The sequence below is a fragment of the Physcomitrium patens genome, chromosome 25, assembly GCF_059467195.1.
Source record: "Physcomitrium patens ecotype Gransden chromosome 25, ASM5946719v1, whole genome shotgun sequence".
Taxonomy (NCBI): domain Eukaryota; kingdom Viridiplantae; phylum Streptophyta; class Bryopsida; order Funariales; family Funariaceae; genus Physcomitrium; species Physcomitrium patens.
In genome coordinates this window covers 8,669,803-8,682,648 of record NC_143434.1, presented here as the reverse complement: position 1 = coordinate 8,682,648, position 12,846 = coordinate 8,669,803, and the positions used below count along the sequence as shown (strand labels likewise).

The window sequence follows — 12,846 nt, the reverse complement described above, 5'->3', positions numbered from 1 at the left end:
AATTATATATACAGCATGCTCTGACCTATTGATGCAAACATTTAATTTATTTAGTATTCTACGTTTGAAACTGTCACTGATACGAGAATGTAAAATTATGATCAGAAACTAAAAATTTAAATACAACATTCACAAACCAGTACGTTGCCCCCCCCCCTTTTTTCCCTTCATGAAATGTCAAAAACTTTATTTAATGTTTAGTTAAAAGACGTAAATAATTATTGTTTTCTTTGCAATATGCATACACTTAAAGCAATACATTTCAGCTCAAGAAGTATCCTGTGTGTAAAATAGAACAGTACAAAAGATAACATGATTTTATTAAATTTACTTGGAACTGATTGTAATTCCACAGAATGCTGATTATTAACATTTCATTGCAGTACTCTATATGTGTACTTTTTCGTATGGTTTACTTTATTTGAAGAAATCAGAGTATAAACAATACAAAAGGATTCGCATGATGATGAATATTTCACATTATATCATTATTTATGTTAGAAACAATCAAGCTTTAACATTGGATTGTTCATATAGCTTTAGCAAATAGGAATGGGAATGCATTGTTTAGAAGTTGAATTTGGAAAATATTCAAGCAAGCATGGAATAAAAATAGGAGTATTACATCCATAATTAGGCAAATGACTGGAGGCTTCTCCACAAATGTAGCAACGTACCCAGTCCAAATCTAAATTGGATGAACCGCAGGAATCTTCGTCTACTTCAAGTTTCATCCATCCAATTCTCTGCTTTTCCGTCCACCATAAAAAGCTCGCCTCCTTTCGAATGAAGCTTTTGTTCACCTTTGCACAAGACTGGGCTGTGAAACGAATTTGTGCTCGTACGTCCGACGGAGTTTATCATCCGATATCGATCGGAAGCGGTGGAAGAAAGAGGGCCCATAATCGTCGTCGTCTGCTGTGACATGTGAGAGTGTCCATGGCGGGCAACAACAGCTTCGTCCCGCAGAGTTGCGCCAAATCTCATTCGGACTTTATTCACCTATCCTTGCCTGGTAGGGTGAGCTCCCATGGGTCCCTGGGGAGGTCAAGTGAGTTGCTTTAGGGTTAGTGTAGTTTTCGTGGGCAGTTTTGAGGCTTTGGGGAAGTTTTATGCGTCGTAAAACCCTTGCGTTTCGCTTGGCGGGAGCTGATGTCGGGGCGTGATCTGTTCGCCGCCGTTATATATTTTTATTTTGGTGGTGCTATGGTTAGGGCATGTGGTGGTGGTTCATTGCGAGGGTTGAGGAAGTATCAGGCTTGAGGTGCGTCGTGGTATGGTTCTGGTTTTGGAGAAGTTTTTGGATTCTCACATTATTCTCCATCGCTGTGGCCTCATCTTTCTCTCTCTCTATTAGTCATATGGCCTCGGGGCTCAATTACATGACGCTTGGTTCGATGCCTCGCATTTTGTGGGATTTAGGGTTTGTTTTAACGTTGTGTGCATCCGACCTAAAACTTGAAAACTTCATTCCCATCAACTTCAAGAGACTTTGCGTGTTCTATGTCGCTGGCATCCGTTCTGCGCTTTTTTCCGGACTGTTGTCTAGGCAGGGAGTCTGGAAGGGAAGTTGTTTTGGCAATGTAGATGCTGAGGTAGTTTCTTTAGGACTCGACACGATGATTTCACGTCTACTCCGGCATCTTTTTTCCGGTGTAGAACATATTTGGAAAGTGCAGCATTTTCAAGAAAGGAGCTCGGCATCTGCCTGCGACAGGTTGTTACTCGGGTGTGGTCCGAGCGGGAAAGATAGCCATGGTTTGCGATTTTCTCTTAGATCACAAAAGCATTTTGCTCTTCGTTTAGTTTTCCAGGCGTGGCACATGAGTGCCCGACCCACTTGCAGTAGTAGTTTGTTCCAACTAGACTCTGTTCGCCCGAATATCAGAAATTTTGTCAGGTCTTACAGCTCAACTTCCCTCATTGATTACAAGATTGCCTCCACAGTGTTGGTCATATCTGGTTCCACAGTCCTAGACCGGTTTCTTTGTCGCAGTTCTCTGGTCCGTCGTTTGTAGTTGAGCTCTCTATGTAGAGTTGGCAAGGTGCTGCTCTTTGCAGACCGTCTCATGGTCGCATGAAAATGAATTTGGGGTGTAAAGAATGACGATACTTGTTACGATGGACTGGGAATAGTCTGAGCGAAGTTTGTAGTTCGAATCTATCGTATGGTCCGCCCGGTGATGGGACATGGCATGCGTAGCAGGTCGAACATGTGTCTCATGTTCAGCATGCACCGTTTCGAGTCTTACTCTTTTCGCTTCTGCAACGGGACCTTCGTTCGTGACCTACATCGAAGTCCCGCTCACACTGGCCGGGTCTGGAGTTCTCGTTTGAATTTCAATCCGTGGGTTGCTTCGTGCTGAAAAGTGGTTCTCAACAAGTCGACTCTCGATTTCTTTGCATGCAGTCCGCAACGGTTCCTTGGAGTCGCAGAATTCGGTTTGCTGACCTCCGCGTGACATGTTTGTGTTTACAGTCGGTTCAATTATTTGGCGGAGTGGTGGTGTTTTGTATGCTGGAGCTATGAGTGGGTGAGGTAGTGCCTGTGAAGAAACCGATCTCGATTCCCTCTTTAATGCCAAGTAGATAGTCCGCTGCAATGGAGATTTTGGCGAACAATGGCCACGAGGTGGCTGATAGAGTGGGGGACGTTGGTCTGTCGGGTGCTTGCGAAGTTGAGAATGGGCTAATGACAGCAACTACCAGCGCTCTCGCTGGTGATAGGATCGGGGATCCCAACAGCTTGCACCTGGAGGATGAAAGCGAGATAGTAAGCACGAAAAAGAGGGCGTTTGATGAAGGATTGAAGGAGTTGCGTAGCCCGGCGAAAAAGCTTGCCGTTAGAGGATCTTCAGACGTGGAAGTGAATTCTGTACTATTGAATTCTTCTGTTGGAGATGCAATGCTGATCGACACGGCTTGGGGAGAACCGGGAGGGGGGTGAGTTGCTCACATACCCTTGGTAGTAGCTTCGTTCGGAGTAGCTTGCGCGTTGCGTCGTGTCTTGGCTGTGCTGCGTAGGTGGATGTGTTCTGTTAGGAATTAGTCGGTCGGTGACGCCGTGGCGAGTAGGGGTCACCTGTGGACGTTGGGAATCGGGAGCTTGCCACTTACTTCTGTGTGACTTTAGTGGGACTGAATTGTCGTCCTGTGTGTTTAAGAGGAGCGAGATGGTGTGAAATTGATGTCAACGTATCTTTGAATTTGGGAGTGGTATAGTTTGTTGGTACTGTGTAGTACGAGCACGAGGCTTGCGAGTGTCTGAAAGTGAATCGGTGGTTTTCAAGGTGCAAAGTGTCGGACGGCCAGGCAGTACCGGGTTCACCCAGGACAATTTCTGGTTCCATCAGTGCTTGCACTAGCGTTCCCGCTCTGTCTGCGGAAACGGGTATAATCGTGGATGGCGATGCGTCGAGGGTTTGCGAAGCTGCTGAAGGGAATTCGGATTTGCAGAATGTGGGGGTTATCTCGGCTTCTGCGGACTCCAGTGTGGATACGGTCAACTGTGACGGAGAGCTGGCTACGTCGAATTCTGCGGAGTTGGAGTTGAAAGGCATGGATGCAATGAACGGAATCCTTGATTCTCACTTGCCGACGCAAGTCGAAGACGACGTTGTGAAGGAGGAATGCATGGTGATTTTGCAGAATGGGCATGTGGACATGGGGATAGAGGAACATGTGATTTCAAACGTGGCCGCAGAAGAAGGAATAGATGTTGTAATGGATGCGGAGGAGTTTGTGCCAGATACGGCTGGGGATGGTGGTGTGCTGCAGTCGAGTCCGAGCGGGGATGGATCCGGAAAGACCAAGGGTGGAGGTCATGTTGTAGGTTGCTCATCGACTGTGGCGGATGAAGTGTGTGTATCGGAGGCACGAACGACACCCGTGTCAGTGGGTTCGCAGATTGCTCAAACGTGCAATGGCCTAGGGGAGTCGGTCGTTGCCGATGGTGCAGATCAACGCGAGACTGCGGATGATGAAGGTGCGAACAACAACAGTGGGATTAGTGAGGTGGATGAGTTGCAGATGGAGAAAGCAGACGCATCGAAAGCTCTAGAAATGAAGATGGTTGAGGTTATTATGGAAGGCCTTGCATTCGAAGTGGCAGGGAGTCGCAATGACGCGACATCGAACCCTTTGTCGGACGATGGCTTGGATGGGCGCGAACAGGACGGTAATGGGGGGAAGGGCCTAACGAATGGAACCGTTGAAGAGGATAAGTGCACGGAGCTGTTTGAGCCCGTGGTTCTGCTGCCGGAACACAGTGGAGGAACCAACGGCTTTGTTGAGAGTGCGGTGGACAGTGAGGATTTGAGCAGCGACCCAGCGAGAGAAGACAGTTTGGGTAACCAGGAACTTGGTGGCTCTGCTGGGGCGGCGGTGGCTTCCAGCAAGGATCTGGAGTTTCCTCAGCATTCAGGTAGTGAGAAACGGGGTGATAGCATGGATAGGCAAGATTCGGATGTCGCGACGCCATCGGCTGCGACATCGGCACAGTCGCGGTCACCTGGGTTGAAGGTTGGTGTGGTACCATTGAAGATATGGCTTTGGGCGGTTGGGTGGTTGGGTGGTTGGGCTTGGTTAGTGAGTTATGGTGCGGATGGAAATGTGAGATGTCGTTTGGAGAGCTGACATGCTGTTGTGGCATTGTGTGGGGTGTGTGCAGTCGCGATTGAAATTGAAAGGGCAAGGGGATGTGAGCATGAGACAATCTCCAACATTGAATGGCGCGAGGGGCTTCGTGGTGAAGGAGGTTTTGTTGAAAGAGGCTCCGGCGTCTGCGAAACTTCTGCTCCAGTCTGGGTTGCTGGATGGGCATCACGTGCGATATATGGGGCGTGGTGGGCATGTACGTTGTTTGCAGCAGCCCTAATGTGCCGACAGCTGGTATCATTGCATAATTGCGTATGTAAAGATATGGAGGTGGCGGTTGGATCCGGTTTGTGTGATGCTTTGTGTTCTGTACAATCATGGTTCACTGCATCGTTGCGAGGAAGGGGCTTAGTGTAGCTTGAGATGGTGGAGCTGTAGGGCATCGTAGGGTTGATGGTGCAGTCAACCTACAGGACGGTGTGTTAGTATGATGGGGTTGCGAATTTGTCCGGGAGCAACTTTGGTGTTGTGGTTTTGCTGATCCGCTGATATATGGCTGGATGCAGATCATGCTGACGGGTATCATACAAGAAGGGGGAGTACTTTGCGACTGCAGCAGCTGCAAAGGCGTGCAGGTAACACTCGACTGTCTTCCTGGCGTAGGCATGTGGGGTCTATTTGAAGGGTTTGTGCCAGGCGGAGCACTAGGGAGTGGATGGTAATGTGGTACGTGTAGCTTTCCTTTTAGTCACACGAGGGCTGACGCCGGTTGGGTTGGGTTGAGTTGAAGGTCGTGAACGTGTCTGCATTCGAGAAGCATGCTGGCAGTTCAGCACGGCACCCCAGCGACTTCATCTTTCTTGAGAACGGAAAATGTTTGAAGGACATACTGGAGATCGGGTGGAATGCAAACAAGCAGAAGATGAACATAATGGATGTGCTGAAGTCTGCCATTGGTGAAGTTGGAGGTGTGAAAGTGCAAATCAGTAGTCTGGAGCACCCTTTAATAGCGATCCAACCTGCGTTGAAGAAGCTCCCTCAGCCGAAGTCGTTACTCGACACGAAACCTAGGGTGCCGGTGGACGTGAAACCGAGGACGCCCCAAGGAGATACGAAACCAAAAATGCCGTCGGATACGAAAGCAAGGTTCACTCCTGAGGTGAAGGCAAGGGGAAGCGATGCCAGAGCTAGTATGCCGAGGTTTGTCCGCAAGAGCTGAGTGGATTCTGTGAGCCGGGGCGGGCGATACAACCTGATGCAGGATGTGGTTAGAGTAGACTTTAAGATGCCAGTTATAGATCGTTTGGATTCTACTTTATGTCAGGCAGCTAGTGTGTTCGATGTAGAAGTGGGCATGATGGTGGTGGTGGTTCTGAGGTATTGCATGATATGCATTGGATATTACAAGCGTGTATACGTCCAGGGCTGTTCGTTCTGTGGAAGGAATTCGGTGAGTTTAGTTATCGTCTTGAACTGGATGCCGTTATTGCAGATTGGACCGTACCCCGAGGGAAAAGGAAACGGCGAGTCCTCCAGTTCTGAGTAGAGAATCAAGTGGAGCAAATTTACACAAAGCTCTGTTTCTTCCAGGAGGTCTAGAAGATGATACGGAAGTCGGGTACTATGTGAAGGGCCAGGTTTGACACTTGTCCTTTTGGTTAGAAATAAGAATGTCTCAGAGGCATTGCCACTTGGAGTTTGTTCTGTGTGTATTGGGTGTTGAATTGAGTTTATTTTTTAATTAATTTATTTATTTTCTTCTTCGGCGGAGGTTCATGTCCACCGAGCGAGTTTATGTGTGGAGTGATTCATGGGCAGTCGTGATCGTCGCTCATGTTGATGCGGTGTTTTGCAGAAATCTTTAGCTGGAGTGAAGAAAGGTGCAGGAATATTGTGCAGCTGTTGTCAACAAGTGGTACGGTTTCTCCCTCTATGGCGGGTTTTTTTACGGCCTGGCTTGTAGGGATGGTACAGAAAATCGCTCATATTGATGGATAACATGGTGTGTGGAAGTATGTACGAGTGAGTTGGAGTCGGATGTATTGAGAAAATACTGTATCCCGGTCGTAGCTTAGTCGCTCATGGGTGGTTTGCTTTTTGGTTTTGTTTTGTTTTGTTTTTTTGACAAAGTTGGGAGTTGCAATGCAGATTAGTTGCTCCTTATTCGAGCAGCATGCCGGATGGGGATCTCGAAGAAACCCGTAAGTATCTGAATGCGAGTGTGTATGGATACGACCTACTCATACTTCTTGCTTGTCGGAGTCAAGTGTTCGACCTAAATATGTGGCTTCTTGCAGTGATGTTCGATGGTTATAAAGGGTGTCTTTCGTTGTCGTTTTCTTTAGGAGCATTGGAAGTTATCCCTGGAGGCTAGAGGCAGTTCAAATGGAACCGTTTTCATTTATTAGCTGTGGAGTTCAAGATTTCTTGATGCTGAACTATTTCGATGTCTATAGTTTGTCACATGATGATGTAGGCCTCCGCCAGCATTCGTGCAATTTATCATGTTTTGGTGCCAACCGCACTCCGTGATGAGGTGCGAAGTGTTGATAATCTTTGGTAGTCGTTCACTAAGCGTTGACTCGTCGTTGGGATTGGTGCGAACAGGTACACTAGCATATATCTGGCAGATGGTCGGTCTCTTCACGATGCTGCCCAGTCTCTGGTAGTGGAACAGAACGTGAAGCAGGAAGGCGTCACTCCTGCCAAGATTGAGCATTTGGATCAGTGTGTCGAGTGCGGGGACAGTGGGGATCTTCAGTTGTGCACGGGGTGTCCAAATGCATACCATCAAGGTACGGTTGTACCCGGCGTGAACCACGTGGCGGAAGTCGTGGTTGTTTTGTTGGGGAACGAGTTTGACGATGTAGGTGGAAGACGGATTTATTTATTGTTTTATTGTTTTTAAGGGATTTCTGGTGGATTTTATGTGACTGGGTTGGGGACGGTTTTTGGCAGATTGTTTGGGTTCAACGGATTCGTCTTCGTTCGGGGAGTTTTTCTGTCCCGACTGTCAAGAGCAACGATTCGGTGGGACAAAGGACCGGCGGCGGTCAATGACGAAACGCCGTTCTAAGGGAGCTGCCAAGACTCTACTTACAAAGGATCGCATGATTGGGCGGTGCTCACGGCTGTTGCAAGTTCCTGAAGCGATTGTTCTGGGTGGTTGTGTGTTTTGCAAGTAAGTATGGCGGTGTTAGTATGATGACTTGATGCAACTCTGTGGTTTAGTTTTGTAGGAACTGGGCGCATGCTCGGTTGTTCTCTTCAGTTTTGCAAAGGAGGCGAGTTTAGGGGTTGCATTTTGTGATTATGTGCGATGGTTTCTCACCTTAGCATTGTGAAGACTGAAATCATCCTTCTGACGCGGTTTGTTTTCAGTCGTGGGAGATAATTTGTTTTTGTCTTCTGTCTTATGGATTTGCTCTCTCTCTCTCTCTCTCTCTCTCTCTCTCTCTCTCTCTCTCTCTCTCTCTCTCTCTCTCTCTCTCTCTCTCTCTCTCTTCCAGAGCCTTTATTCGATGGCTTAGAATACGATGTAGGTCATGTGCAAGTGTGATGGATCATAATCTAATTTAGATGCTGTTTGTGTGGTGGCAGATCGGGGGACTTTGCGAAAACAGGATTTGGACCTAAAACAACTTTACTCTGTGATCAGGTGAGTGCTGGCGACATTAAGGGCGAAGCGTCAGGTTGTGCTGATTATTTCGTGATGATCTGTCTTCATGCTCATTAGAACGGTGTTGTTGGATGTTATTCAGTGCGAGCGGGAGTATCATGTCGGGTGCTTGAAGAAGCATGGTCTTGAAGATCTTAAGGTAAAAGTCTTGCTGAGCAAATGATTGGCGGGGAGACTAGTGGCAGAGTATGTGCGGGAACTTTAGAAATTGGTACGGCGCCTTAGGAAAAGGTGGCGTGGGGTGCATGTATATCGATTGTGTTTGTTCCTGTGGCTGCCTGAATCCATTGTTCACTTGTGTGTGTCAATTGAGGACGGGGCAGGATGCATGTGACAATGGAGTAAGGGTAGTACTTATAGTTAGCTGCACTGGTGCTTGAAGGGCTTGTAGAAGATTGGGGGAATTGGTAATTCATCGCAGCACAGGGACCACATGTTTCTTTGCGATTACAATGATTATGAGAGTCTATGTTGGTTACATTGGGAATGTAGTTTGGCCTGCCGTGGAGGTGCAGTCTTGCTCTGTTACGGGGTTTTTGGGTCTTCTCGGGTGGGGTGAGGTTGTGTTTCGATGCGTGGCTACTGTTCGGCTACGAGACTGTGATAGAGGTTGTGAGTCACAAGGAATAGTGGAGATGAGAACTTATATCCGAATGGTGATACGTGAGATTTTTCAGGAGCTGCCAGAGGGCGAGTGGTTCTGTGGACAAGACTGCAAGCATATTCACAGCATATTAAGCTTACTTGTGTCGAATGGACCCGAGCCGTTGGCTGATAGCATCATCAGCAAAGTGTTGAGAACTAACCAGGCTCGACTAGAGAGATCGGAGGATGCAACAGAGTCTAGCTGCTCAGGTTTCGAATGGCAACTGCTGCATGGTAGGGGTGGAGACCCGTCGAATGGTAAAGCACTGGCAGAAGCAGTACAAATATTTTCGGTACGTAACCTGTCTGACCCAGGCTTTCCTGTACGCACGGTATGGGATAGCCATCCTTGCGGAGAATCGATCTTTCTATTGTTGGTAAGCTTTGGACTGTCCGGCGTTCGTGTCGGCGTTACGGATAGTTACACAAGGACTGGAAGTTTATTGACGTGGAGCAAGAACGAAAGTAGAGCGATACCAGGAATAAGAGTTGATTGTAGTGGATTACATACATCCAGGACTAGCTACGTGTGGGGAAGTAATTTTTGTGGGTGTAGCCAGTAGTGGAGGTAAAGCAACGTGGATGAAGGGATAAAGATGAGTGAACTCTGGTTGCATGTGGTGCGGACAGTGAATGCGTGGTGTTCATGTGATAGGAATGCTTTGATCCCATTGCGGATGGTGTGTCAGGAGGGGATTTGATTCCTCTTATGGTGTACAGGTATGCTTTGTTTTTCATGTTGAGTGGAGTGGACGATTCAATTGGTTTTGGACGAAGCACTGGGATCTGTAGTTGACGGGCAGTTTTTATTGCTATGCACGATGGTGCAAGCAGTGTTCTCACATTTTTTTGGGACTGGTGGTTCAGGCGAAGCTTACGAGATCAGGATTTTGGAGGCATTTACTGCGTCGTCTTGAAGTACGAGTAAGTTGTACCGGTGTCGTCTTTCTAATTTGCAATGTGTTTGATTGTAAGGGAAAGCGTCGCGATGAATCATTTTCCGACATCGCTAATTGGATAACGGTGTTTGACTTGGTCGGGTTTGTTTAACTGTATATAAGTGTGTTGGGGACATGGAAGTCCATGCACGTGTGCTGATTGTTATGTGGGGTTTTAATACTGCAGCAATAGGGTGGTGTCGACGGCTCTCATCCGCGTGTTTGGGAGGCAGCTTGCAGAACTTCCACTGTTGGCAACCAACCCCTCACATCAAGGCCAGGTGGGTAGTTGGTATCGCGCGTTTCGGGGTTTGTGGAGGTGGACTTCGTATTAGTTCAGGACCCACTGATCACATGTGCTCTATCTTTTGGCGGGTCTGTGACGGTGTGAGGTGGAGGGTGGAGAGTTGTGCTGGTTGTGGCATGGCGCAAGTGGCGCAGCCGTCGTGTTGGTTGACCGGTGCTTGGTTTGTGATGGTGCAGGGCCACTGCAAAGCGCTGCTATTGTCGATCGAGAGATTGTTAGGTGTGCTTCGGGTGGAGCGGTTGGCACTTCCTGCAGCAGAGGGTGCGGAGGGTATCTGGCTTAACAAATTTGGGTTCAGGCGCATGGCGGAAGGGCAGGTGTGTATCTAGCTTGTCCCGAGTTTGAGTTGTGGATATGCATGTTGCGGTGACATGGATGATGTGCGATGTAAGCAGGCGGGTTAGGCGTCCGTGATGGCCGAGTTGACGGCTCAGTGAGATCGAGCACGAGGAAAATGTCAACGAGTTCATACCTCGGTGATGGTTTTGGTTCTTGGTTTTTGGGAACGAGTGACGTGGGGTTAAGTTGATGCGAGGTACTATGTGTCTGTGTAGTAAATGTGGGATGCGTGGTGGTTCAGGTGAAGCAGTTTCACTCAGACCTAAACATGATGGTTTTCACGGGGTCGTTCATGCTGGAGAAAGAGATACCCCCATTGGAGATTACAGGTAGTAGGAAGACGTAGGTGGTGGATTATGAAGGTAAGATTGCATTTATTTTTAGGTCAGGTTTGGACCGCAATGCCTTCGGCGGAAATGAATCTCAACGAGGAATTAACAAACTGAGTGCGTATGTTGTCCGTAATCGACGTCATGCCTGACTACTGTGATGGCTGCCATGATACCATTTACTGTACAGATCCTTTAATAGAATGGTACCGGCTCCAGGTTCGAAATGAGCTGGCTGGTCTTGGCGGTGTAAACCGACATTGTTGGTTGGTTACGCTATACGGAAGATGATCACACTGCTTGTCGCATGAGATCAGTGGTCTTGCAGTGTCAGGGTGCGCCGCTGGGCTGCTCTCTTATTCGTTTGGTTAAGACTAAGCGGGTTTCAGGGTGTCCACTCGCATCGAGCTGAAATCCAGTAAATGCACAAGGATCATCTCAAATGAGACCTTTGGAGTCAACACGGGTGCCACTCTGCCACTAAGGATGTCTTCGACTGACAGTCTGGACTCTTTTGTGGTTCCCTACCTTATTCTTGGGTTTCGATGTATTGATCAGCTGTCGCTATCTTGTACCTCTCTGCTGTAGAGAGTAAGTGTCTTGTTTATGCATAATTGATGAACAGACTGAAAAGAGAATGCTGCAAGTGATTAAATACTGGTCTTCTTGACCTTATCAGGTCACACTTAAGGCATACAAGTGTAAAATAGTGCTAAAAGCTCGTATTGAGTAGCCAAAGCTTTGCTTAGTAATGGCCCCATACCAGATGGATGAGCATCAGACTGTTCTGTATGAATGCCACCTCAGGAGACCTACTTAAGCGGGTCATAGGGGTCCGTTTGGAGTCTTGCACTTGGGCTGGGCTCTGAGGACCAATATGCCTATGATTATCAGCTGTTACCTGTTAACTTGTGGGACCTCATCCAAATCGTCTCCCAATGTCTTAAGTATGCTAGCAAAATATGCACACAAATGGTAAGTGCTTGTTAGTCTAAAACGGTTCGAGACAACCTGAAATAACTATTACAAACAGCACTACCCATTTTGGTTTCAGCCAGATATGTATGTTTGGTTGATTGACAAATCTGGTTGAGGTGATGAGTAAAATGGGGAAGAAACTGATAGGATTTGAACAAGAAACAGTCGGAATCGTTAGAATAATGTCAGATTAAACTAATTATATTATATCGCCTTATTTCTTGTACGAAATATGATAGAACCTCGGAGGATTATTTTGACGCTTCCTTAGTACATTAGGTGGTGGGAACATAGTTCGAGGTACAGTAAGGAATACCCTCTTCAGGAAACAAATAAAATGTAATACGAGATGAGACAATTTCCAATCAAGTATCATGCTGTAAAGATGTGTTGTGTGTAAAAAAAAATGATAGCATTAAGTGAATGCCAATTATGTGCTCTAGATGACCTTCAATTGACAAACCAATAACATCATTAGCTTCCTTGGGTGAATGGATTTTGTATGCTTCCAAAGCAAACAATTTTACATAAAAGTTCTGAATAGAAAATGTCATTTTTAAATTTATTTTTTGAAAACCTTTAGTAAAGAAGCTCACTTTGGTTAAATAAAAAATGATGAATGAAAAAAATAAAAATTAAAAAAATATCAATGTTTATTTATCCATTTATGGCTTAATGAATAGATGTTGAAGTTTTAAGTTTGTCTTTAGATTAGATAGGATTACTTAGATTTTGATTAGCATTTGTAGGATATCTTAAGAGTATCATTAAGATTTGTTAGAAACTTTTAAGAATTTTATTAAGATTTACTTAGATTTTCATTAGGATTTAATTAAGATTTACTTAGAATTTGTTATGATTTGTTTAGGATTTGGTTTGGATTGATTTAAGATTTAATTAGGGTATTTCTAGGATTTACATAGGAATTCATTTAGATTTCTTTATAACTTTAGGGAGTTGTTAAAGCCACATCCTCCAAATTATATGATGATTAATTTAAAAAAATATGGAACAAGGCATAGGGAATGGAAGACA

General features: G+C 46.3%; 1 protein-coding gene across 7 annotated transcripts; it reads left to right on the top strand.

Moving 5' to 3' along the window:
* The first annotated feature begins 886 nt into the window (after nt 1-886).
* Nucleotides 887-11,759, top strand: LOC112277366 (uncharacterized). Of its 7 annotated transcripts, XM_024509567.3 has the most exons (20): nt 990-1,264; nt 2,480-2,943; nt 3,291-4,521; nt 4,670-4,852; nt 5,163-5,231; nt 5,387-5,796; nt 6,089-6,233; nt 6,452-6,511; nt 6,745-6,797; nt 7,204-7,391; nt 7,555-7,777; nt 8,197-8,254; nt 8,358-8,414; nt 8,953-9,213; nt 9,576-9,640; nt 9,788-9,844; nt 10,046-10,139; nt 10,342-10,482; nt 10,746-10,866; nt 11,024-11,759. In XM_024509567.3, exons 2-19 carry the CDS (start codon nt 2,603-2,605, stop codon nt 10,848-10,850), a joined length of 3,741 nt encoding a protein of 1,246 aa, XP_024365335.1. In that variant the 5' UTR covers nt 990-1,264; nt 2,480-2,602; the 3' UTR covers nt 10,851-10,866; nt 11,024-11,759. The 7 variants fall into 7 exon arrangements, 5 of the variants coding, with proteins under 5 accessions (XP_024365333.1, XP_024365334.1, XP_024365332.1 ...); XM_024509565.3 differs by having other exon boundaries at nt 887-1,015; nt 10,746-11,759; XM_024509566.3 differs by having other exon boundaries at nt 905-1,020; nt 10,746-11,759.
* The last annotated feature ends 1,087 nt before the right edge of the window (nt 11,760-12,846 follow it).